At 50.2% G+C, this 23868-nt stretch overlaps 1 protein-coding gene across 6 annotated transcripts in view; it reads left to right on the forward strand.

Annotated features, from left to right (window-relative positions):
* CPT1A (carnitine palmitoyltransferase 1A) overlaps positions 1 to 23868 on the forward strand; it is an 80801-nt gene that overhangs the window by 43443 nt on the left and 13490 nt on the right. For 5 of the 6 annotated variants that reach the window (XM_032282547.1, XM_032282548.1, XM_032282549.1 and 2 more), the window contains 8 exons: positions 2217 to 2294; positions 4451 to 4558; positions 5923 to 6010; positions 7114 to 7309; positions 10196 to 10384; positions 11383 to 11488; positions 14206 to 14322; positions 18182 to 18346. In XM_032282547.1, coding sequence (XP_032138438.1) covers positions 2217 to 2294; positions 4451 to 4558; positions 5923 to 6010; positions 7114 to 7309; positions 10196 to 10384; positions 11383 to 11488; positions 14206 to 14322; positions 18182 to 18346 — 1047 coding nt within the window. The remainder of the gene's footprint in view (positions 1 to 2216; positions 2295 to 4450; positions 4559 to 5922; positions 6011 to 7113; positions 7310 to 10195; positions 10385 to 11382; positions 11489 to 14205; positions 14323 to 18181; positions 18347 to 23868) is intronic. The other variant, XM_032282551.1, reaches the window with a different exon arrangement.

A 23868-nucleotide genomic window follows, 5' to 3' on the forward strand; every position in this document is an offset into this window, starting at 1 on the left:
TTCTCCATGAAATTTTTCTGTATGAAGATGCTAACTTTGAGGGGCAGGGATAACAGTTTTGATTACCCAGAATCGCACCTTAGGAAGTTCCAGCGATGGTTTTACCTGCCTGCAGAGTGGGGTGTGTGTGTGTGTTAGGACTGATGCATAGTGACAGTGACAGTTTCTTGGTTTTGGGATTTTTTTTGTAGAGACAGGGTGTCACTGTGTTGCCCAGACTGGTCAAATTCCTGGGCTCAAGTGATCCTCTCACCTGGCCTCCCAAAGTGCTGGGATTACAGGCACGAGCCACTGCGCCCAGCCTCCAGGGATAGTTTACCGTGAGTGCAGGTGCACCGGCACGATGCTGTGATTTGCACGCAGGAGCCCTCTCCCTCTTCCCCGGGAGTCCTCCTGTGAGCTGTTTCTCCTGAGCGGTGCCGGGCTGCCCCAGAGACCTGCTCCCGTCCTTCTCTTTGGTTTCTCTTGATTCCAAGGGCATCCTTCCCGAGCTTGCTGGTGGATGCAGGGATGGTGTGGGATAGGGCAGTGCTGATCGCCCCTCACTGGGGTTGAGTGTGGCTCAGTGGTCCCACGAGCATCCCCTCCAACGAAGCGTCTTAGCGGTCGCCCTGTGTGCCAGGAAACAGGTGGGCTTCCACGTTCTGGGAGGGCGAGAGCAGGCCTCTGGCAGATGAAGCAAGGGAGTCTAGCTTTGAGGAACAGCTAACACGGGAGAGAAGGTGTCCAAAGTGACCCTGACAGAACCAGTAGGTGGTGCTAGAGGTCACATCACGGGTGGATGGGCAGGGCCTGGACCGGTCTCTCGAGAGGGGCTGGGCATGTTCTGTTTTCCTTCTTTGATGGCTGCATGGGTATGCTGGATTTGTAAATAGCAGCTCCCTGCTGCACACAACACCCTTGCATGGGCACTGTTCTGTAGGTACATGTGTTTCAGCACAAAGCTGGAAAGGAAGCGATCTCTGGGTCCAGCAGGCTAGGAAGGAACAGCAGCTGTGAGGTGGTTGGGGGGACTGGCTTTGGGTGGCCTCAGGACGCAGATGCCAGGGAACAGAGACAACACCTGCAGAATGCCAGGTCAGTGCCGCGGACTGAGACGGTGGCTTCTTCAGGGAGACCTGGGAAGCAGGAAGAGGAGAAGCAGCCTGTGGAGCAATTTCGCATAACATTTTGTTTTGTTTTGTTTTGTTTTTGAGAGACAGTCTCGCTCTGTCACTCAGGCTGGAATGCAGTGGTGCGATCTCAGCTCACTGCAATCTCCGCCTCCTGAGTTCAAGCAATTCTCCTGTCTCAGCCTCCTGAGTAGCTGGGATTACAGGCGCCTGCCATCATGCCCAGCTAATTTTTGTATTTTTAGTAGAGACGGGGTTTCATCATTTTGGCCAGGCATGTCTGGAACTCCTGAGCTCAAGTGATCAGCCTGCCTCAGTCTCCCAAAGTGCTGGGATTACAGGCGTGAGCCACTGCACGTGGCCTTTGTTTCTGTTTTCTTTTATTTGAGAAACGGTCTTGCTTGTTGCCCAGGCTGGAATGCAGTGCTATGATCATAGCTCACTGTCGCCTCGAACTTCTGGGCTCAAGTGACCCTCCTGCCTCATCCTCCCAAGTAGCTGAGACTATGGGCATGAGCCACCACACCTGGCTGATTTCTTAAATTGTTTTGTAGAGGTGGAGCCTCGCTGTGTTGCCCAGGCTGGATTCAAAGTCCTGGCATCAAATGATCCTCGTCCCAGCCTCCCAAAGTGCTGAGTTTACAGCTGTGAGCCACCGTGCCCAGCCCATAGTACTGGTTTTTAAAACTTGTTAGCAGTCAGACATCTATGATTTACTTTCCATTTAGTCTTTTAAGAATTTTTTTTATTTTATTCTTTTTAATGTAGAGCGAGAGCCTTGCTATGTTGCCTAGCCTGGTCTCGAACTCCTGGCCTCAAGCAGTCCTCCCACTCGGCTTTTTTTTTTTCCCCTTTTGACCATCTACAAAATGAAGGTGACTACCTTCTTTCTGCCTGTCTCAACTTCAAAGGAACACTTTGCGTTTCCCATGGTGTCGCATCCCATCTCGTTAGGACTGTATTCCCTGTTCTGGATGGGCCCCGTTAGACGCAGAAATGTCTGCCACGGGCACTGCCTGCCGTTCCCCGTGGCTCTGGGCAGCTGCCGGGGAGCCTGCCTGGGCCACTGAGCCTGCGGGTTTGTCTGGTGTTTGTGCCCACTAGGTGAGCGACTGGTGGGAGGAGTACATCTACCTCCGGGGACGAGGGCCGCTCATGGTGAACAGCAACTACTACGCGATGGTGAGTCCCCAGCCCGGCCGGCTGTCGGAGGGGGCGGTGGGGCGGCGGGTCTGTCCACGGAGGTGGCATCTTCACAAGCCCGTGCGCGGCCTCAGAAAGCTCCGGGGATTGGCTCCTGCTCCTCCCTGTCCTGCTTCCAGGCTGGAGAAGCCGGTGAGTGCCCTTCAGTATCAGTCTAGCAGCCCAGGGTGCTCTGCTTCTGCAGGGGGGTTTGGGTTGCAAAACTAAGTTTGTGGCAAGCAGTAATTCCTCACTGTGCTGTACCTGTCTTGCTGTTTTTTTGTTTTTGGTTTTTGTTGCGTTTTGTTTTTGAGACAGAGCTTTTCTCTTGTCACCCAGGCTGGAGTGCAACGGCGCCATCATGGCTCCCTGCAGCCTCCGCCTCCTGGGTTCAAGTGATTTTCCTGCCTCAGCCTCCCAAGTAGCTGGAATTATAGGCACCCGCCACCATGCCTGGATAATGTTTGTATTTTTAACATAAATTTATTTTTATTTTTATTTATTTTTTTAAGACGGGTTTTCACCATGTTGGTCAGGCTGGTCTTGAACTCCCGACCTCAGGTGATCCACCCACCTTGGCCTCCAAAGTGCTTGGATTACAGGCGTGAGCCACCACACCCAGCCTCAGTGTTTGTGTTTTTAATAGAGACAGGATTTCACCATGTTGGCCAGGCTGGTCTCAAACTCCAGACCTCATGTGATCCACCCGCCTCAGCCTGCCTGTGTGCTGGGATTACAGGTGTGAGCTGCTGTGCCCAGCCTGTCCTGCATTTTATGACTTAACACTGGAACTTAGTGCCACAGTGGCCTTAAAATCCCTGCAGAACCCCAGGGCTCAGGGACAGTGGATCAGCGAAGACCCTGCCACTGACGTGCTGCGCTGCCCCCTTCTGTTTCCTGAGACGCTAGTGGGGTGTGTGTCCAGGGTAGTTTCATGTTTCCTGGGCTTTGTCTTTCAAAGCATGGATGGTTAGAAGACCCCTCACTTTGGGATCTCAACCACTGGTTTATTAAGTGGCAAATAGAATTCTCTTTCCTTTTCCTTCTATTCCTTCACTTCCTTCTTTTTTTTTTTTATGCCACTATCAAGGACTTGAACACTTCCTTCTATTTTTTCCCGTCGTTTATTTTTTCTTCATCATTTACTTTTTTCTTTTTTTTTTCTTTTTTTGAGATGGAGTCTCGCTCTGTTGCCAAGTCTAGAGTGTGGTGGCACGATTCTGCTCACTGCAGCCTCCCGTTCCAGCAATTCCCCTGCCTCAGCCTCCCGAGTACCTAGGATTACAGGCGATTGCCACCATGCCTGCCTAATTTTTGTAGTTTTTAGTAGAGACGGGGTTTTGCCATATTGATCAGGCTGGTCTCGAACTCCCGACATCAGGTGATCCATGCGCCTCAGCCTCCCAAAGTGCTGGGATTACTGGCGTGGTGAGCCACCACACCCTGCCTATCATTTGCTTTTTCTGTTTTTCTTCGTTTCAAAATTTCCCTTTTTCTCTTAACTTTTTTTTCCCCCATCTGAAATATCTCAAACTGAAAAGAAAAACCATCATTCTAGTCCGTAGAACTTCTTTTCCTGCTCTGTCTGTGAGTGAGCTGTTTATCTGACGCCCTTCCCGCTGGGAGGCCTGTGTTCGTTTCCTGCAAACAGAGGCACTTTCGACATCACTGGGCACTCGGTGTGCGCCTAGACTCTTCCAAAATGTAGGTTAGGCCTGTCTTCCTTGGCCCTTCCTCCAATTGTGGAAAATGTAGACATTTGGAGCAGGGTCTGAGAATTTAGAAAGTTGCAGGCCTGGCTCTATATAAACAATTATTTCAACCTTTTGTCTGTCTCATTCAGAAAACCTCTTCATTGTCTCATTTCTCCCTGACTAATTTTTGCTTAGCCTTCTCTGTGTTACGTGAGGATATTTGGTGCAAATAGTTATCTTTAATAGCCCAAGAATTTGGGAGGACATATGTTCTCCTAAAACATTAACCAAGTTTAGAAGACAAAGCGTAGATAATCAATGACCATGTATTTTGTAGCATTGCAGATGTAACAGGACACATCTCTAGAAATATTTTGGCAGTGTGCAGGGTGCGCGGTGATATATTTAACTTTGCTTATTCCCTACGCAGATTCTCTCCATGTCACCTTTTTCGCTTTTCAGGATCTGCTGTATGTTCTTCCAACTCACATTCAGGCAGCAAGAGCGGGCAACGCCATCCATGCCATCCTGCTGTACAGGCGCAAACTGGACCGGGAGGAAATCAAACCAGTAGGCAAACACATTGCTTTAAAAAATTCTTGTAAAACAGCTTTACAGAGGTATAACTGACATATTGTACATGTTGAAAGTATACTGTCTGTGGCTGAGCACCGTGGCTCATGCCTGTAATCCCAGCACTTTGGGAGGCTGAAGCAGGCAGATCATCTGAGGTCAGGAGTTCAAGACCAGCCTGGCCAACATGGTGAAACCTCATCTCTATTAAAATACAGAAATTAGCCGGGCATGGTGGCACGTGCCTGTAATCCCAGCTACTTGGGAGGCTGAGGCAGGAGAATCATTTGAACCCAGCAGGCAGAGATTGCAGTGAGCCAAGATCATGCCATTGCACCCCAGCCTGGGTGATAAGAGCAAAACTCTATCTCAAAAAAAAGTTAAAAAATAAAATGTACAGTTTGATAACTTCTGATGTGTATCTACTGATGCACTTAAGAAACCATCATCACCGCAGCCAGGATGGCAAATACATCGGTCACCCCCAAATCCCCCTCTGCCCTTTGTCATTTCTCCCTCCCACCTGGTCCTGGACCCCCGGTCTACTATCTGTCACTCTAGATTAGTTTGCAATTTCCAAAGCTTTACTTAAGTGGAATTTTACGGTACACACTCTTTTTTCTAAATTCTAGTTTCTTTCACCCAGCCTAATTATTTTGAGATAGAATTCTCCTTGTGTCTCCTAAATGAATATATATTTGTGGTACTTTACTTCTGTAAGCTGTCCTTCAAAGAAGCCCTTGTTTTTGAACTAATAATAGTGGCTGGTGAGTTGCTTGTGAGAAACAAAACATTTCTTCCTTAAATAGTTCTTTGGTTTTAAGTGTCAGTTATAAATAATCAATTAGGCTGGGCATGGTGGCTCACACCTGTAATCCCAGAGGCCAAGGCAGGCGGATCACAAGGTCAGGAGATTGAGACCATCCTGGCCAACATGGTGGAACCCCATCTCTACTAAAAATATAAAAAATATAAAAAATGGTGGTGGCACGCATCTGTAGTCCCAGCTACTCAGGAGGCTGAGGCAGGAGAATCACCTGAACCCAGGAGGTGGAGGTTGCAGTGAGCCGAGGTCATGCCAGTGTATTCCAGGCTAGGCGTCAGAGCGAGACTCCATCTCAAAAAATAAAATAAATAAATAATCGATTAGACTGTGTTATTTAGTATTTAACCATACAGGAAGTTGCACTCTGGCATGGTTTAACGAGTCCCCCAACAAACCATTCCAGGGAGCCACTGGGAAAGTTGAAGTCAAACCAAGCAATTTGTGCGGAAAACGCGTTCGGCATTTCCTTCTGTGGTCTTGCTGCTTTTGTTCTGTGGGATGTTCGTTGTTGGCTTGGAATATGTTTCTATTACAGATTTGTCTTTTGGGATCCACGATTCCACTCTGCTCGGCTCAGTGGGAGCGGATGTTTAATACTTCCCGGATCCCAGGAGAGGAGACAGGTGGGTGAGGCTTCGCCGGGCTCCCTGGGGACTGGGCACTTTCCATCCCTGTGCTCAGCATGAGGAGCTGTCAAAGGAAATGTCAGAGGGGCCGCACTGTTTTTTGCTGCTTTCCTGAGATTATAGGCTATAATAGCAGATTCCTTCTGCTGAATTTCCCTTGTCTTTATTAGGCCTGGACTGTTATTTCCAGATCTTAATTTCTCTTTGGCTGAAGACTGTCGACTGTCTTATAGAGTGTTTCACTTTTTTTAGTCGTTGTTTGAGACGAGGTCTCTCTCTGCCACCCAGGCTGGAGTGCAGTGACATGATCACGGCTCACTTCAGCCTCCACCTCCTGAGCTCAAGGGATCCTCCCATCTTAGCCTCCCCAGTAGCTGCGACCACAGGCACATGCTACAATACCCAGCTAATTTTGGCATTTTTTATAGCGATGAGGTTTTGCCATGTTGCCCAGGCTGCTCTCAAACCCCTGGACTCAAGTGATCTGCCCGCCTCAGCCTCCAGAAGTGCTGGGATTACAGGTGTGCGTCACATCCAGCTGAGAGTTTTTTTTCTGGGTCTGCTTAAATATACCTGTTTCTTCATCTGATTCCTCGGGGCATTTGCTCACAGGCAGGGTTTGTGGTGGAGCACACTGGGCGCATGCTCGGGAAGGTGGATTTGTGTTCCACCCGAGTAGCTGGTACTACAGGCACCCGCCACCGCACCCAGCTAAATTTTGTATTTTTCGTAGAGGCGAGGTTTCATCATGTTGGCCAGGCTGGTCTCGAACTCCTGACCTCAAATGATCCGCCCACCTGGGCCTCCCAAAGTGCTGAGATTACAGGTGTGAGCCACTGCACCTGGCCTTGGGTAATTTGTTTGAGGTCGTAATCTAATGAGTGACCAAGCTGAGCAAAGAAGTCAGGCCTATCTGATCCAGAGCTTTGACTCTGTGCTGTTCTTCATCATTTAAAACGTCTTGAGGAGTAGGCTCCTGAGGCTGCCTGGAGAGACAGAGTAGGGACCCCGTGCCCTTTAAATGGTCAGGGTATGGTGGTCTCAGCCCGCGCTGAACTTGTGACTCTTGATGTTGTGTCTCTGACCCGCGGTGGGCTCAGACACCATTCAGCACATGAGAGACAGCAAGCACATCGTCGTGTACCATCGAGGGCGCTACTTCAAGGTCTGGCTCTACCACGATGGGCGGCTGCTGAAGCCCCGGGAGATAGAGCAGCAGATGCAGAGGATCTTGGACGACACCTCGGAGCCTCAGCCTGGGGAGGCCAGGCTGGCGGCCCTCACCGCAGGAGACAGGTTCGTGGCCCGGGGTCCCTTGTCCTGTGGTGAGGGGTGGTGGAGGCGCTCCTCCTCACCGGGGCCCATCCCCATCGGGGCCTGTGGGAACACTGGCATGGGGCTCCCCACCTCGGCTCTGTTTTGCTCTGGGGTCTTGGGTCCCAATCCCTGCCCAGGGGATCTCAAGAGCAGTGGGGACATGGTCACCCCTGTGTGTGCTGGGCAGATGTGTGTGGAGACACTGCAGTCTAGGACGGGGAGACGTGAGGATTAGGATTAGGCTTTCTTTTTCTTTTTTTAAGATGGAGTCTCACTCTGTCGCCCAGGCTGGAGTGCACTGGTGCCATCTTGGCTCACTGCAACCTCCGCCTCCCAGGTTCAAGCGATTCTCCTGTCCCAGCTTCCCAAGTAGCTGGGATTACAGGCATGGGCCACCACGCCCAGCTAACTTTTGTATTTTTAGTAGAGACAGGGTTTCACCATGTTGTCCAGGCTGGTCTCGAACTCCTGACCTCAAATGGTCCACCCACCTCGGCCTCCCAAAGTGCTAGGGTTACAGGCATAAGCCACCATGCCTAGCTAGGATTAGGCTTTCTTACAGGGCTGTGGGCATATTTATTAATTTAGGAAACAGAGCAAATTGAAACCAAGGCTCCTGTGTGACAGTTACATTTCCTTGCCTCAGTGAAAAAGAATCAGGCCAGGTACAGTGGCTCACACCTATAATTCCAAGATGCTTTAGGAGACTAAGACAGGGGGGTCACTTGAGCCTAGGAGTTTGAGACCAGCCTGGGCAACAGAGTGAGACCCCATCTCTACCAAAAAAATAAAAAATAGCCAGGCATGGTGGTGCGTGCCTGTAGTTCCAGCTATTTGGGAGGCTGAGGCAGGAGGATTGCTCGAGCCCAGGAGGTCGAGGCTGCAATAAGCCATGATCGAGCCATTGCACCCCAGCCTGGATGACAGACTGAGACCCTGTCTCAAAAAATAAAAAAGAGAAACAGCCCGAGCTTTGTTTTCTGGAGGAGGCGGTGTGTACTGTGTAGCAGGGTTTCTCACCTCCGTCGGTGCTATGCACATGCAGGGCCGGGTAGTTCTTTCTGGGGGGCACTGCCCTGTGTAGTGTCGGATGCTGAGCAGCAGCCCCAGCCTCTGCCCGCTGGATGCCAGCAAGAACCTGTGTGACAACCAGAAGTGTCGGAGACATTGCCCAGCGTCTGGAGGACACCGTCATCCCCGGCTGAGAGCTGCTGGCTTCCAGCCATCTGACAACTGGGATGCTAGCCCTGGGAGTGAGGCGGGTCGGGCAGGGGGCGGAGCCCCTTCTGCAAAGATCAGGAGAGGCTCTGTGCTGTGTGGAGGGGCCGCAGGTGGGCTGTGTCTCGCAGAGTGTGGGAGCAGGTGGGGACGATGATGGGTGTCCAGCAGATGGAGCCACGTGCCCTGGGGCAGCAGAGCAGGCCGGAGCTGTGGAGCAGGCCGGGTGGCTGGGCCACCGTGCCAGGCTGGGGAGGGTCCCAGGCACCCAACCACATTTGGGCTTGATTCTGTGACCAGGTCTGCTTCAGGCGGTGTGGGGTGGGGTGGGGTGGGGGGTGCCTGGGTAGGTTAATGGGGGAGATTCTTCTGGTTGGGCAGGAAGGAGGGGCCTGGACACAGGGATGCTTTTTGGTGGCCCAGGTAGCGAGGGCCTGAAAGAGGTCCAGGGCTGGAAGCAGGAGCAGGATGGGGGTGTGCAGGAAAGCCGGCGTTGTTCAGTGTCCGCCGTGGCGTTGACAAGGCTGGAAAGAGCAGCCGTAGGAGATGCATCTCTAGTGAAGATGTGCTCGCCTGATGGGCTCTTCTGAGAGCCTGGAATCCCCAGCGGAGGAGGCGTGGGAAGCCTCAGCAGGTGCTGTGGAGGCGGGGCTCCCTGTGGGTCTGTAGGTACCTCAGTCCTGATGTTCCCTCTGGATAGGCCACACCAGCATCTTACTCATGGGAGTCTTTCATGCAAAAGGCTCCGTACATGCTGGCCACCATCACCGTCACCTTTGTCCCCTGGGTGGGGTATGCACTGGGGCCTGGCATGTGTCTAGGTTTATTGGCCCTGTGGGCTGTCATTGCCAAGCACTCACAGAGAGAAGAAGGGGGAAGAGAGCCAGATGGCCACGATCTGGAAGGGTGGGCAGGGGCAGAGGGCCCTGGAGGAGCTGGAGTGAGAGGGACCCAGGAGCGTTAGAGGAAGCCCAGCGGGTGTGTCTTCTAAGAAGGCAGTGGGCATTATATCCGTTCTGTGTATTCCAAATAAGCAGCCACGGGGCCTCCTCGTGGAGGGGTCACATGGTCGTTCATGGCATGCCCTTGGGGGCTGATGGCCTGGGTTCCAACTCTGCCTCAAAATAGCTGTGACCTAATCTTTCTGTGCTTCCGTTTTGTCATCTGAAAATTGGGTACAGTAGCATTGAGAAGATCGGTGAATTGGCACACAGAAAAGGTTTGGAGGCAGAGCCTGGCATGAGGGACGCACTCTTACTCGTTTACTGGGACCTGGCTGCGGGAACTTACCTAGGGTGGTTCCTGCGGAGGGCGGCGAGGGCGTGTCGCGGAGCATGGCGCACAGTGCTCTGGGCCTGCTGCTTCCTGGAGGCTTTGCCCACAGGCCCAGCCTCATTCTGGGTGTCTGTTCAGTCAGCATTTATTGAACAAAAATTGCCTGTGCTCTGGTCTGGAGACCAGGAGAAGGTGAGATTCCTTCCCGCAAACAGTCTCAGATGGGGAAAACCATCAACATGGAGTTTTCCTTCGAGAAATTCTGAAAAACCGCAAAGGCTTGATTGTGTCATTGCAAACATCATGTGGCAGGAGATGCTGCCCTGTCGCTGCAGGTCCGGCTGCTTTAATTGTATTTCATCTTCACCACAGAGTTCCCTGGGCCAGGTGTCGCCAGGCCTATTTTGGGCGTGGGAAAAATAAGCAGTCTCTTGATGCTGTGGAGAAAGCAGCATTCTTCGTGACATTAGATGAAACTGAGCAAGGATACAGAAGGGAAGACCCAGATACATCAATGGACAGCTATGCCAAGTCTCTACTGCACGGCCGGTGTTACGACAGGTACCGTCCACACCTTTGGAGACACGGGAGTGTGCCCACGAGCTTGAAATAAATACCCCGGGTGGCTGACCTTCACCCCCGAGCATCTACACTGCTAAGGAAGAAGATGGCATAAAAATACAGCCTTCAGTTTTCTTTCTTTTTTTTTGAGACAGAGTCTCACTCTGCTGCCCAGGCTGGAGTACAGTGGTGTGCCTGCAACCTTTGCCTCCCAGGTTAAAGGGATTCTCCTGCCTCAGCCTCCCGAGTAGCTGGGATTACAGGCATACGCCACCACACCCGGCTAATTTTGGTATTTTTCATAGAGACAGGGTTTCACCATGTTACCCAGGCTGGTTATGAACTCCTGATCTCAAGTGATCCGCCCGCCTCGGCCTCCCAAAGTGCTGGGGTTATAGGCATGAGCCACCCCACCCCGCCAACGTTCAGTTTTCTTCCCTCTGCCAAACCTGTCACACATGCACAGCCTGAGCTACACATTTGAGATTCTTCCCTTCTCTGCACATGACCACCTTTGTTTGGAGATGCTTGTGAGCCGCAGGGCTGCCCGGTCCCGGGACTCGGGCAGGGGAGAGTGGCAGACAGGGCTGGGCACAGGGTGTTGGCCTGGGGCTACCTCCAGTCCTCTTTTCCTTCTCTGTAAAGTATTGGCCAGCCTCCCTGCAGGGTGAGGACAAGGACTGGCTGATGAAGGGGTCATGAGCTCACAGGAAGAGCCTCTCACCTCTCCCTAGCTGCCTTGTGATAATAACGGGTTCTGTCTTCAGGTCTCCAGGACATAAAGCGCTCATCTTTGTGTCTGGGACAGGGAAGAAGTCAGTAATTCAGTGTCGCATTCATGCTTTCATCTTCACTCTACAGAGACTGAGCATCCAGTCGCTGTTAGAAGGGCAGGTGCAAAGTAAATTCGTCCACCCAGGATGAAGCCGAGAGGCGTAACACCTGCTCATTTTTCTCTCTTTCAACACTTAAGTTCCATCCATGTGTGTGTTACACAGGTGGTTTGACAAGTCCATCACGTTTGTTGTCTTCAAAAACGGGAAGATGGGCATGAACGCGGAGCACTCCTGGGCAGACGCGCCAATCGTCGGGCACCTTTGGGAGGTGAGGTTTTGCACTTTTCCCTTGAACGTGGGAGTTGCTTTTGAAAATTCAAACCTGGCAGGATGCGGTGGCTCACGCTTATAATCCCAGCACTTTGGGAGGCTGAGGCGGGCAGATCACCTGAGAGGTCAGGAGTTCGAGTCCAGCTTGGCCAACACAGTGAAACCCTGTCTCTACTAAAAATATAAAAATTAGCCAGGTGTGGTGGTGCGCACCTGTAGTCCCAGCTACTTGGGAGGCTGAGGCAGGAGAATCACTTGAACCCGGAGACAGAAGCTGCAATGAGCCGAGATCATGCCACTGTAAGCTGGCCAACAGAGCAAGACTCTGTCTCAAAAACTAAAAACAAAAAAGAAATCCAAACCCCACACTGCATTTAGTTTCGTAATATTTCTGTGATTATAGAATATGAATTTTTCACTCATATTAGTAATACATGTGAAGTTAAATCACTAAATTAAAGGCATCCTTGTCTTCATTGCCTCAACTCCTGGGTTCAAGCGATTCTCCCACCTCAGCCACCCTAGCAGCTGGGACCACAGGTGTGCGTCACCACGCCTGGCTAATTTTTGTATTTTTTTGTAGAAATGGGGTTTTGCCATGTTACCCAGGCTGGTCTTGAACTCCTGGGCTCAAACAATCTGCCTGCCTCAGCCTCCCGAAGTGCTGAGATTACAAACGTGAGCCACCGCACGCAGCCTTGCTCTTGATTTATTTCTGATGTTTCTGCATCAGGCCCTTCTGGAGCTGTGACTGGGCTGTTCCTTCACTGGCTCAGGTCGGCCTGGATGGTGACCCCCACATATTAGTGGCGCCCTCCACCTGCCCCACCCCTCGCCAGCGGACAGTTACCCCCGACCCTGGGTTGTTTTTGCCTCCCTCACCAGAATGTAAGCTTCCTGAGCACAGGGATTCCTTTTATTAAAAAATTTAATTTTTTTAGTTGAGATATAAGTCACATACCTTAAAATCTGCCCTTTAGAAGTGTACAATTCAGTGGATTTTAGTATATTCACAGGCTGGTTGTGCACCAGTCGCCACTGCTCAGCCTCCCGAGTAGCCGGGATTACAGGCACGCGTCACCACACCCAGCCAATTTGTGCATTTTTGGTAGAGGCGGGGTTTCCCCTTGTTGGCAGGGTTGGTCTTGAACTTCTGACCTAAAGTGATCCACCTGCCTTGGCCTCCCAAAGTGTTAGGATTACACGCATGAGCCGTGCACCCATCCTAATTCTGTAATATTTTTACCACCTCCAAAAGAAACCCCTCATTCCATTCTCCCCTACGTTCCTGATAAGCACTAATCTGCTTTCTACCTGTCTGTATTTGCCTATTTTGGACATCTTATGTAGATGGAATCATACAATACGTGGTCTTCTGTGTCTAGCTTATTTTTTCTTTTCTTTTGCTTTGTTTTGTTTTCTTTTTTTTTTCTTTTTTTTTTTTTTTTTAGTCGGAGTTTCTCTCATTTTACCCAGGCTGGAGTGCAATGGCGTGATCTCGGCTCACCGCAACCTCTACCTCCTGGGTTCAGGCAATTCTCCTGCCTCAGCCTCCTGAGTAGCTGGGATTACAGGCACGCACCACCATGCCCAGCTAATTTTTTGTATTTTTAGTAGAGACGGGGTTTCACCATGTCGACCAGGATGGTCTCGATCTCTTGACCTCGTGATCCACCCACCTCGGCCTCCCAAAGTGCTGGGATGACAGGCTTGAGCCACTGCGCCCGGCAGTGTTTTCTTTCCTATTTTAGAGCCCTGCTCTGTTGTCCAGGCTGGAGTGCAGTGGCACAGTCATGGCTCACTGTAACCTTGACCTCCTGGGCTCAAGTGATCCTCCCACCTCAGCCTTCTCAGTAACTAGGACTACGGCCATGTGCCACCACACTCTGGCTAATTTTTTAAACTTTTTGTAGAGATGAGATCTCACCATGTTGCCCAGCTGGTCTGGAACTCCCAGCCTCCAGCGATGCTTCCACCTTGGCCTCCCAAAGTGCTGGGATTACAGAAGTGAGGCACCGCGCCCACCTGCTTTTCACTCAACATGATGCTTTCAAGGTTCATCTTATTGTAACACATATCTGGGCTTCATTCTTTTTTAGGGCTGGATACTATCCCATTGTATGGATCGACCACACTTGGTTTACCTCTTCATCAGTGGATGGGCATTTGGGCTGTTTGTACTCTTTGGCTGTTATGAATAATGCCGCTATGAACATTCTGTGCAAGTTTTTGTGTGAATATCTCTTTTCATTTCGTCTCATTGAGTATATACCTAGGAGTGAAATTAATGGGTCGTATAGGTATATTTCACTTTTTAAGGAAGGGCAAGAATTCTTGTCTGTTTTGTTCACAAAACACACTTCTTGTCTGCTCTGTCGCCTGTGCTTGGATGGCGTTGCTGCCACAGTGGTTCCGACCCCCAGTAGGTGGTGCCCAGTAAATAAATTGGCTTAGGTTTACCTGCCGGTGAAAAGAGCACCGTGAACTTGAGCAAGCTGTTAGCCCTCTCCTGTCCTCTCTTTGTCACATGCTCAGAGAGTTTCACATGTGACGTGGAGATCAGCTCCACCCAGTGCTGAGCATACAGGAAGCGTTAGCAGCTGTGGTTCAATCTTTGTAACATCTCTGCAAAGAACAAGGCTCTGTCCGTGTTGGAGATTGAATGTGTTTTATGTACCACTGTCAGTTTTAATAATTTTGTTTTCTTTTTGACAGTACGTCCTGTCCACTGACAGCCTCCAGATGGGCTATGCGGAGGATGGGCACTGCAAAGGTGACACCAATCCGAACATTCCCTACCCCACCAGGCTGCAGTGGGACATCCCAGGGGAAGTAAGTCCAGTTTATCCAACCATTGTTACTTACCTGGGATGGGAAACATATTTGAACTCTCACAAATGAATTTTCCAACTGTAGTTCCTGCCCAATCATGAGCTAAGTTGAAGACCACTGAGGCTGAAAGTTATTTGCTCGGGAGTTTTGTGAGGTCTGCGGGGCTGTCACAGCTCCTGTTGCCTCGGAAACCTCAGTAAATATTTCTTCTTCTGTTTGAAGCTTTTGGCTAAGATTGTCAGTGGGATTTCCAGCTCAAACTTAACCAGACATCTATAAAATGCTCACAATAAAAAATGGAAGCCAAAATCACATAGGTTAGAGCTGAATGCCTCTAAATTGCTGATTTATAATTCTCAAAGTTTAATTCATTTTGGTACCTCTTAAACACTCTCAGAGGCACAGGAGCCCTTTGGGAAGGAATTTTAGGGTTGCAAATACCAAATCCTAGTTCACTTAATCCAAGGAGAAATTCCTGGAGTCCAAAATACCATTTTCTTTTTTAAAATTTTTATTTGTTTATTTGAAACAGTGTCTTGTTCTGTCATTCAGGCAGGAGTGCAGTGGTGCAGTCACAGCTCACTGCAGCCTCAACTTCCAGGGTCCAGCAATCCTCCCACCTCAGCCTCCCAAGTACCTGGGACCACAGGTGTGTGCCACCACGCCCAGCTAATTTTTATGTTTTTGGTAGAGACGGGGTTTTGCCCCGTTGCCAGGCTGGTCTCAAACTCCTGAGCTCAAGCAAGCCACCCATCTGGCCTCACACAGTGCTGGGACTACAGGCACGAACCACCGCACCCAGCCAGAAATAATTTTCCACATAGTGAGGTACTGTGTCTAGTGCTGTGGTTTTAGCCCATTGCTTCTGCGTGCCCTATGGCCCCAGGGCTGGTGTGGGTTCTGCAGAGAGCCGTAACCTCCGCAGAGCACTTGGGATTAGGGACCTGGTAACTGACCAAGTCACTTATCATTTATTTTTTAAAAATTTATTTTAACAGACTTTATTTTTTAGAGGAGTTTTGGGTTCACAGCAAAGCTGAGTTCCCATATACCCCTCTCCCCACACGTACACAGCCTTCCCAGCTATCCACATCCCCAACAGAGTGATGCATTTGTTCCAGCTAACACACCTGCACCAACCCGTCATTATCCCCCGAAGTCCAAAATTTACCCTCGGTGTTGTACATTGTCTGGGTTTGGACACATGGACAATGCCCTGTGCCTGCCATTACAGTGTCGTACAGCATCGTTTCACTGCAAAAACCTTCTGTGCTTCACCTATGTATTCTTCCTTCCTGCCAGCCCCTGGCAACCGTGAATCATAGTCACTGTCCGCATAGTTTTACCTTTTCCAGAATGTCAGATACAGTACTTCCCCCCATTAGCTGAGGTGCCACCTTCTGAGATTTCAATTCCAAGGTCCAAAAATATTAAACAGAAAATTCCAGAAGTCAACAATTCATGAGTTTTAAGTTGCATGCTATTCTGAGTAACGTGATGAAACCTCCTGCTGCCCTGTGTGGTCCCACCCAGGATGGAGTCATCGCTTTGTCCAGTGTGTTCATGCTGTAGATGCCACCCACTTAGTGGCTGTCTTGGTTAGGAGCTGGAGGAAACGCCGTCTCTGTAGTGTTCTGCACTATCTGAGCTTTCAGACATCCACCGAGGGTCTTGCAATGGATCCTGTGGATAAAGTGTTGCTGCTGTCATTGGAATCATCCATGTGTAGCCTTTTCAGATTGGTTTCTTTCACTTAGTAGTAACCATTTAAATTTCTTCCAAGTTTTTTCATAGTTTTATGGCTCATTTATTCCTAGTGCTGAATAAAATTTCATTGTATGGTTGTCCATTTATTTTTTAAGATTTTTTTTTCTTTTTTCCTTCTCATATGCAAAATACATTCAAAGATTTGTTTTTAAAAATGTGTTTATCGGCTGGGCGCAGTGACTCACGCCTGTAATCCTAGTACTTTGAGAAGCCAAGGCGGGTGATCACCTGAGGTCAGGAGTTCAAGATCAGCCCGGACAACACGGTGAAATCCCATCTCTACTAAAAATACAAAAGTTAGCGGGGGCAGTGGTGGGCACCTGTAGAATCAGCTACTTGGGAAGCTGAGGCAGGAGAATCGCTTGAACCTGGGAGGCGGAGGTTGCAGTGAGCAGAGATGGCGCCACTGCATTCCAGCCTGGGCAACAGAGTGAGACCTTGTCTGAAATAAATAAAAAATAAAAAGTCAAAAATGTGTTTCTCGATTGCCACTGTATGACGACAGTGGGCGTAATGAGATGATGTGTGACTATTTGAAACACCCTTTAGGGCCTCACTGGAAGCCAGGGTGCCCCCATCCCTACCAATGTTCCTGTTAGCGGTGGAACGTATCCATGCTGGTCCTCAGCAACCTCAGTTCTGGCCTTCTCAGAACGAATTTGACTGAGGGGCAGAAGGCAGGAGAGACCAAAGCAAGTTTCAGATCTGGAGAGAAAGTTTATTTAAAAACTTGAGAGCAGGAATGAGAGAAAGAAAGTACATTTGGAAGAGGGCCGGGTGGCCAAGTTGAGCGATCAGGAGCGCGGCCTGACGTTTTGACTTGAGGTTTTTTTTTTTTTTTTTGAGACGGAGTTTCACTCATGTTACCCAGGCTGGAGTGCAATGGCGCGATCTCGGCTCACCGCAACCTCCGCCTCCTGGGTTCAGGCAATTCTCCTGCCTCAGCCTCCTGAGTAGCTGGGATTACAGGCACGCGCCACCATGCCCAGCTAATTTTTTGTATTTTTAGTAGAGACGGGGTTTCACCATGTTGACCAGGATGGTCTCGATCTCTTGACCTCGTGATCCACCCGCCTCGGCCTCCCAAAGTGCTGGGATTACAGGCTTGAGCCACCGCGCCCGGCCTTGACTTGAGGTTTTATACGCTGACATGCTTCCAGGGTCTTGCGTTCCTCCCTTGGGGTGGGCTGTCCGCATGCCCAGTGGCTGCCGGCGCTGGCGACCGGAGCATGCGCGATGTGGTTGCAGGAGTTGTGCGCATGCTCACTTGAGGTGGTCTTTTAGTATTCCTAGAGGAAGGTCCTACGCCAGTTAGACGCCGCCATTTTGCCTCTCAATGCGCATGCTTGAGCCCAGTCGTCCAGTGCCTGAGATTTTTTTAATCAGGAAGCTGCTGGTCACCAGCTCCAGGTGTTTCTTTTTCTTTTTTTCTTTTTTTTGAGTTGGAGTCTTTCTCCAGTCACCCAGGCTGGAGTGCAGTGGCGCGATCTCGGCTCACTGCAACCCCCGCCTCCCAGGTTCAAGTGATTCTCCTGCCTCAGCCTCCCGAGTAGCTGGGATTACAGGCGCCCGCCACCACGCCCGGCTAATTTTTTTTTTTTTTTTTTTTTTGTATTTTTGGTAGAGACGGGGTATTACCATATTGGCCAGGCTGGTTTTCCAGCTCTTGACCTTGTGATCCACCTGCTTGGGCCTCCCAAAGTGCTGGGATTACAGGCGTCGGCCACCCACGGCCGGCCAGCTCCAGGTGTTTCTGTCTGTTGGGAGCTGCCATTCCCTGGCACCCAGCTGTGACAAGTTGTTATTTTAGAGAGACAGTTAAGAACCACCTGGCCGTCACTGATGGTCCCCGACATCCCAATGTGTGTCGGAGGAAGCCCTCTCCTGCCCTGCTCCAGTCAGACCGTCTACCTACCATAACGCTCCCGCTGCTCCTCGGAGGCCAGGGAGCCGTGCTCCTAACTTACTGGGGCCTCTGGGCCGAGAAAACGCCGGTGTGCCTCCCAGTACCGAGTTTGTAGCTGCACGAAAAAACAGCCTCCATTTCCTTCCGGGCGTGTGCCAGTACTTTCTTTTTCTTCTTTCTCTCAAGTGTCAAGAGGTTATAGAGACCTCCCTGAACACCGCAAATCTTCTGGCGAACGATGTGGATTTCCATTCCTTCCCATTCGAAGCCTTTGGTAAAGGAATCATCAAGAAATGTCGCACCAGCCCGGACGCCTTTGTGCAGCTGGCCCTCCAGCTGGCGCACTACAAGGTGAGAACCGACCGCCTCGGGTTTTCTCGTGAGCTTTTGGGAGGTTCCTACAGCTGCCCAAGACCGTTCACCTAGTGGGGAGGGAAGGCCCGAAACCGAATCACAGCCGCTTCCGGATCTCCGGGGCCGGGTGGTGTGGGGTGTTCCACCATGGACAGGCGCGAAGTTCCCAAAGCCCCCTCCAGCGGGTGTAGACCCCCATCTGACCCGCGCGGGAGAGGGAGAGTCTGGGGGATGGGGACAAAGTGAGACCTCATCACTCTACACAGGGAGAGTTGAGCCTCAAAATAAGCCTGGAATCCTAGCATTTGCCAGTATTTGTGAAAGTGGAAATACTCCTGGCAGGTAGGGGAACAGTCAGTTATGTATTCCTCTGGCACTCGGTAAATCTGCACTTTACGCAGGTCAGGTGAGCACAGAGTGGAACTTTTCACCTTTCATCCTCACTCTCTGCTTGGGAACAAAATGAAAAGCAGGCTTCTTGCGTGACTCAGCTTAATCCTTTTCTTTTGGCAGAATAAATCTTCCTTTCATGATACTAAATTAAATCATGGTATTTTCATACAGTGGAATATTATACATTAAGTGATGTCTGTGGGCAGATTACTTAGCGTCTCTGGCCTTTGGCATCCCCTTTTGTAAAAGGGGAAATTCCAGCTACTTGGAGATGCCCTGGGCCGGATCCCCTGTATACAGGCAGAAAGACGTGGTATTTCCTTCTCCTTCTGAGCACTGGCCATTTTTGGCTTGCACCTGACGGCCCCTGTTGGAGGAACAGCCTGCACACCTAGCAGGGGCGGAAATGGGGATGTAAATGGGTCTTCTTGTCCCTTGGAGGGAGCATTCCATCCCAGAGCAGGGGGCCCTTGGTTCCCAGGGGCAGCAGAAGTCACTGTGGCATTAGCTTGAAATAGTCTGAACTTTTTTTTTTTTGAGACTGAGTTTCACCCCTGTTGCCCAGGCTGTGTTGAGTCCCAATCCAACCCCATATGTGGGTGCCCTTAGTCCCAGCGGTGACGAGGGATGGAGAAAAGGAAATAAAGACAGAGACACGAGAGTAGAATTTACAGCACGGGTCCAGGGGACTGTCAAGCGTGGGAACCGCTTGGCCCGGAGCTCTGGGCTCCAAACAATTTTATTATGTGCGCAATCTCATTGATCTTATGGGCGTGGAAGGGGAGGGTGAAGGAGTGGGTAAGATAGCTGGGTGGAGTGCACTTGAGATCCTTCTAAGACGTGCTAAACTGGAACTCTGAGTTTACCACCAATTGTTATTAGGGTGCGGCTGTATCATGAGGAGCCTTGGGGTCCTGACCACACCCAGTGCATCGAGGGGTTTTTATCTCCGCAGCACTGAGGACATAGAACAACTGAAATCACTCCATATTCCGAGAACCTAGGCAGAGCCTGAGGCATTCCGTGATCTCTGCCCAGCAAGGCTTTTCTCCTCTTTGCCAGCTCCCATCTGCAAAGACCCTCCTGGATCTTGTGAGCAGAGGTCACCTCCCTTCTGCTCACAAGAGGGAGGGGCTTTGCAGATGGGGGCTGGCAAGGAGGAGAAAAGCAGAGATCTTTGCATAAGCCCTCTTTACAAGGCCCTCATGCAGTCTCCATGCTGAGAATGCATTTGCAGGACCAGAGCAGTATCGCGTGCTCCGCAGTGTTCCTGCATTCTCGGATGGTCTTTACCTTAGGCCTCCTGTTGCCGCTTGATTTCTAATTAACGGCACCGATAATATAGTTTAGTTCAGTGTATAAACTTCAGTGTACTCTGAGCCAAGTAAGCTAATTATTTAGCTAGAATTAACATAGGTCTCCCCCTGGCCATCTTGACCCACAGTCTGGAGTACAATGGTGTGATCTTAGCTCATTACAATCTCCACCTCCCGGGTTCAAATGATTCTCCTGCCTTGGCCTCCCGATTAGCTGTGATTACAGGTGCCTGCCACCTCGACCGGCTAATTTTTTGTACTTTTAGTAGAGATGGGGTTTCCCCATGTTGAGCAGTCTGGTCTTGAACTCCTGACCTCAGGTGATCCGCCTGCCCCGGCATCCCGAAGTGCTAGGATTACAGGTGTGAGCCACCGCGCCCGGCCTTATTCAAGACTTGAGTGCTGTACACATATGCAGCGTGTGGCACTGCTCCCCCCAACCATGGTAACGGCTGTGCCATTGTTGAGCTTTGCTCAGTGGTTCACGTACATCATGCTTCACTGTCTCTCCACCTGGAAGGCACTCTCATTATCCCATTTAAAGAAATTTACAAGTCCCCATTATGCCCAGAAACTCTTGTTATCTCATTTTATGGGTGAGGAAACTGAGGTGCAGAGAGGCCAGGTGTTTGCCAGGATGGCACTAGGCAGGGATAAAGCCGACCAGTGGCTCCAGAGTCTATGCCCACTCCACCCAAACTTAAGAAAACAAACAGTTACAGAGAAGGAAGAGGCAGTGTTAATGGAATGAATGGGCTGAAATCGTATTTAAAATGCATGTTCGTACAGTTCTGTAAGGACTGTAACGGTCATGAAGCTTTGCTTTGTCAAGTAACGTGCTTGCTATGCGTGAACCAAAAGCAGCTGGGCAGAGCACCAAGAATGTGGTGACAGGCTCCTGTCTGTGACAGATGATGTGACTAAAGATCATGTGACTGAAAGGTGACACGGAACAGGGGCATCTCATCTCAGAGTCAATGAGCTGGATTTTGAGAACTGACGAGCAGACTTTGCCCATAAATGTGCAGTATGAGCATGCGCAGGCAGTGCACACCACAGATACAGAAAAGGTGTTAGTTTAGCTTTTTACATTTTTTCTTTTTTAAAAGAATTCCCTGCAAGTACGTGCAGCTGACAGAGAGGAGTTTAGTAAGGGAGTGCTGTGTTCCATTTTAGTACATTTCCTTTTTGTTTTCTTTTTCTTTTTTTTTTGAGACAGAGTCTCGCTCTGTCGCCAGGTGCCAGGCTGCAGTGCAGTGGCACAATCATGGCTTACTGCAATGTCCACCTCCTGGGTTCAAGCAATGTTCCTGCCTCAGCCTCCTGCATAGCTGGGACTACAGGCGCGCGCCACCATGCCCAGCTAATTTTTGTATTTTTTAGTAGAGACAGGGTTTCACCACGTTGGCTGGGATGGTCTCGATCTCTTGGCCTCATGATCCGCCCACCTCGGCCTCCCAAAGTGCTGGGATTACAGGTGTGAGCCACCGCGCCCGGCCTTTTAGTACATTCAAAACTTGATGAAATGACTGCTCTGCAGGCCATACAAATCAGTCATGCCCACTCAAGGTAGAACGCCTAAAAAGGTCTCTGGTCCATGGAGCAAAGTGAGAGGTTGTCAAGGAGCCACCCTCGTGGCTCCAAAGAGCTTGCAGCTCAGAGACGCCACAAAGAAAGGAAGCCACCCCATTCACTCCCTGGAACCCACGTGGCCCGAGTGTGGGAATGAGCTGGAAGGGGCACCATCCACTGTGCCAAGTACTTTGCAGGAGCGAGTGAAATATGAGGGCAGTCCCGAGGAGGGCATCTCCCTCTCCGCCTTACACACTCGAGGTGAAGCATCTTGCCTGAGGTCTGCAGCTCACACGTGGTGGGACTGAGATTGGCTCCAGGAAGGCTTGTTCCAGAACCTGTGGCTTTCACCACTGTGCTGCAGCTAGACACAGAGAAAGGAAGCACAGACCAGCTCCCCTCATGAATGGAAATGCAGAGACCCCCCAGTGAAACCTTAGCAAATGGGGCCAGGCGCCGTGGCTCATGCCTGCAATCCCAGCACTTTGGGAGGCCGAGGTGGGCAGATCATGAGGCCAAGAGATCGAGACCAGCCTGACCAACATGGTAAAACCCCGTATCTACTAAAAATACAAAAATTAGCCAGGTGTGGTGGCACGTGCCTGTAATCCCAGCTATTCAGGAGGCTGAGGCAGGAGAATCGCTCGAACCTGGGAGGTGGAGGTTTCAGTGAGCCAAGATCATGCCACTGCACTCCAGCCTGGGCCACAGAGCAAGATGCCATCTCAAAAAAAAAAAAAAAAAATTAAAAAGTAAAAAATCTTAGCAAGTAGAATCTAGCACTGTAGGAAAAGAATAGTCATCAACAGTGGCCACACCAGTGGTGAGAGACTGGCTTTGTGTCAGTAAACCCAGTCATACCCTAAACCATCCTGCTGGGTCAGAGAAGAGCCTAGATCATGAGTTTTACAGATCCTAAGGAGACGTTTCACATTTAACATCCATTCCTGATAACAACTCTTGGTCAAGGGCCTTAGTAATAGGGCTGTTTCCTTAGCAGGATAAATGGCATCGTGTATTAATAGCTAGCTATTGCTTCAAGGTAAAAGTGTGGGAGGCGGCTCCATTAAAACAAGAAAGATCAGGATGCCTCCAGCAGCTGACAGGGTAATCGGGCAGGAGGAACATTTATGTCTGCTCAGGAGATGGAACAGCAGAAAGGCTTTTAGGATTCAGAGCTCAGTGAGCAGGCCACACAGACCAGCAGCTTTCTTGCATAAGGACATTGGCCAAGTGGGAAATATAATAAGAGAATGTAATAGAAACTAGAATCTGGGGACCCCACCCCCCAGGCATATGTGTATAAAGCAGACCGGACTCTGGGAAGAAGGCTGAGGACCACCCACCCCCAACTCCCCCCCAGGAAGAGGGAGAAAAAGCCGTGATTTTGGATTTAAAAAAATTTCAGCACCATAGAGGCGGGGATGTTTCCAGTTCACACTTTTTTTTTTTTTTTTTTTTTTTTTTTTTTTTTTTTAAGACGAGTGCAGTGGCATGATCTCAGCTCACTGCAACCTCCACCTCCCAGGTTCAAGTGATTCTCCTGCCTTAGCTTCCTGAGTAGCTGGAACTACAGGTTCCTGCCACCACGCCCGGCTAATTTTTTGTATTTTTAGTAGAGACAGGGTTTCACCATGTTGGCCAAGCTGGTCTTGAGCTCCTGACCTACTGTGATCTACTGGCCTCAGCCTCCCAAAGTGCTGAGATTACAGGCGTGAGCCACTGCGCCAGCCCAGTTCACACATTTAATATGAACAGAGTGAAAGGTCAGGCAGGGGCGTCAGGAGAGGAGCTTGCCCCATTGATCTTGAAGCTTGTCTTAAAAGGTTAACATTTGAGAGTCACCCGTAACATTCTTGAAAAGTAAAGCAATCAGGTGGAGGCGGGACAGGAGGAGGTGGACAGGTACTTTTCAAAGCCTAAAACTCAAAGTGTAGGAGTTAGAAGATTGTAGAGATTAATTTAAAGTGGTCTCACTTCTATAATCCCAGAACTTTAGGAGGCTGAGGCAGGTGGGTCACTTGAGCCCAGGAGTTTGAGACCAGACTGGACAATATGGCAAGACTCTGTACGAAAAATACAAAGAAAAAAAATTAGCCCAGCATGGTGACACACGCCTGTAGTCTAAGGTACTCGGGAGGCTAAACTGAGAGGATCACTTGAGCCCAGGAGGTGTAGGCTGCAGTGAGCCGTGGTCACACCACTGCACTACAGCGTGGATGACAGCAAGATTCTATC

The sequence above is a fragment of the Sapajus apella genome, unplaced genomic scaffold (assembly GCF_009761245.1).
Source record: "Sapajus apella isolate SASKATOON/1434 unplaced genomic scaffold, GSC_monkey_1.0 scaffold14, whole genome shotgun sequence".
Lineage (NCBI taxonomy): Eukaryota > Metazoa > Chordata > Mammalia > Primates > Cebidae > Sapajus > Sapajus apella.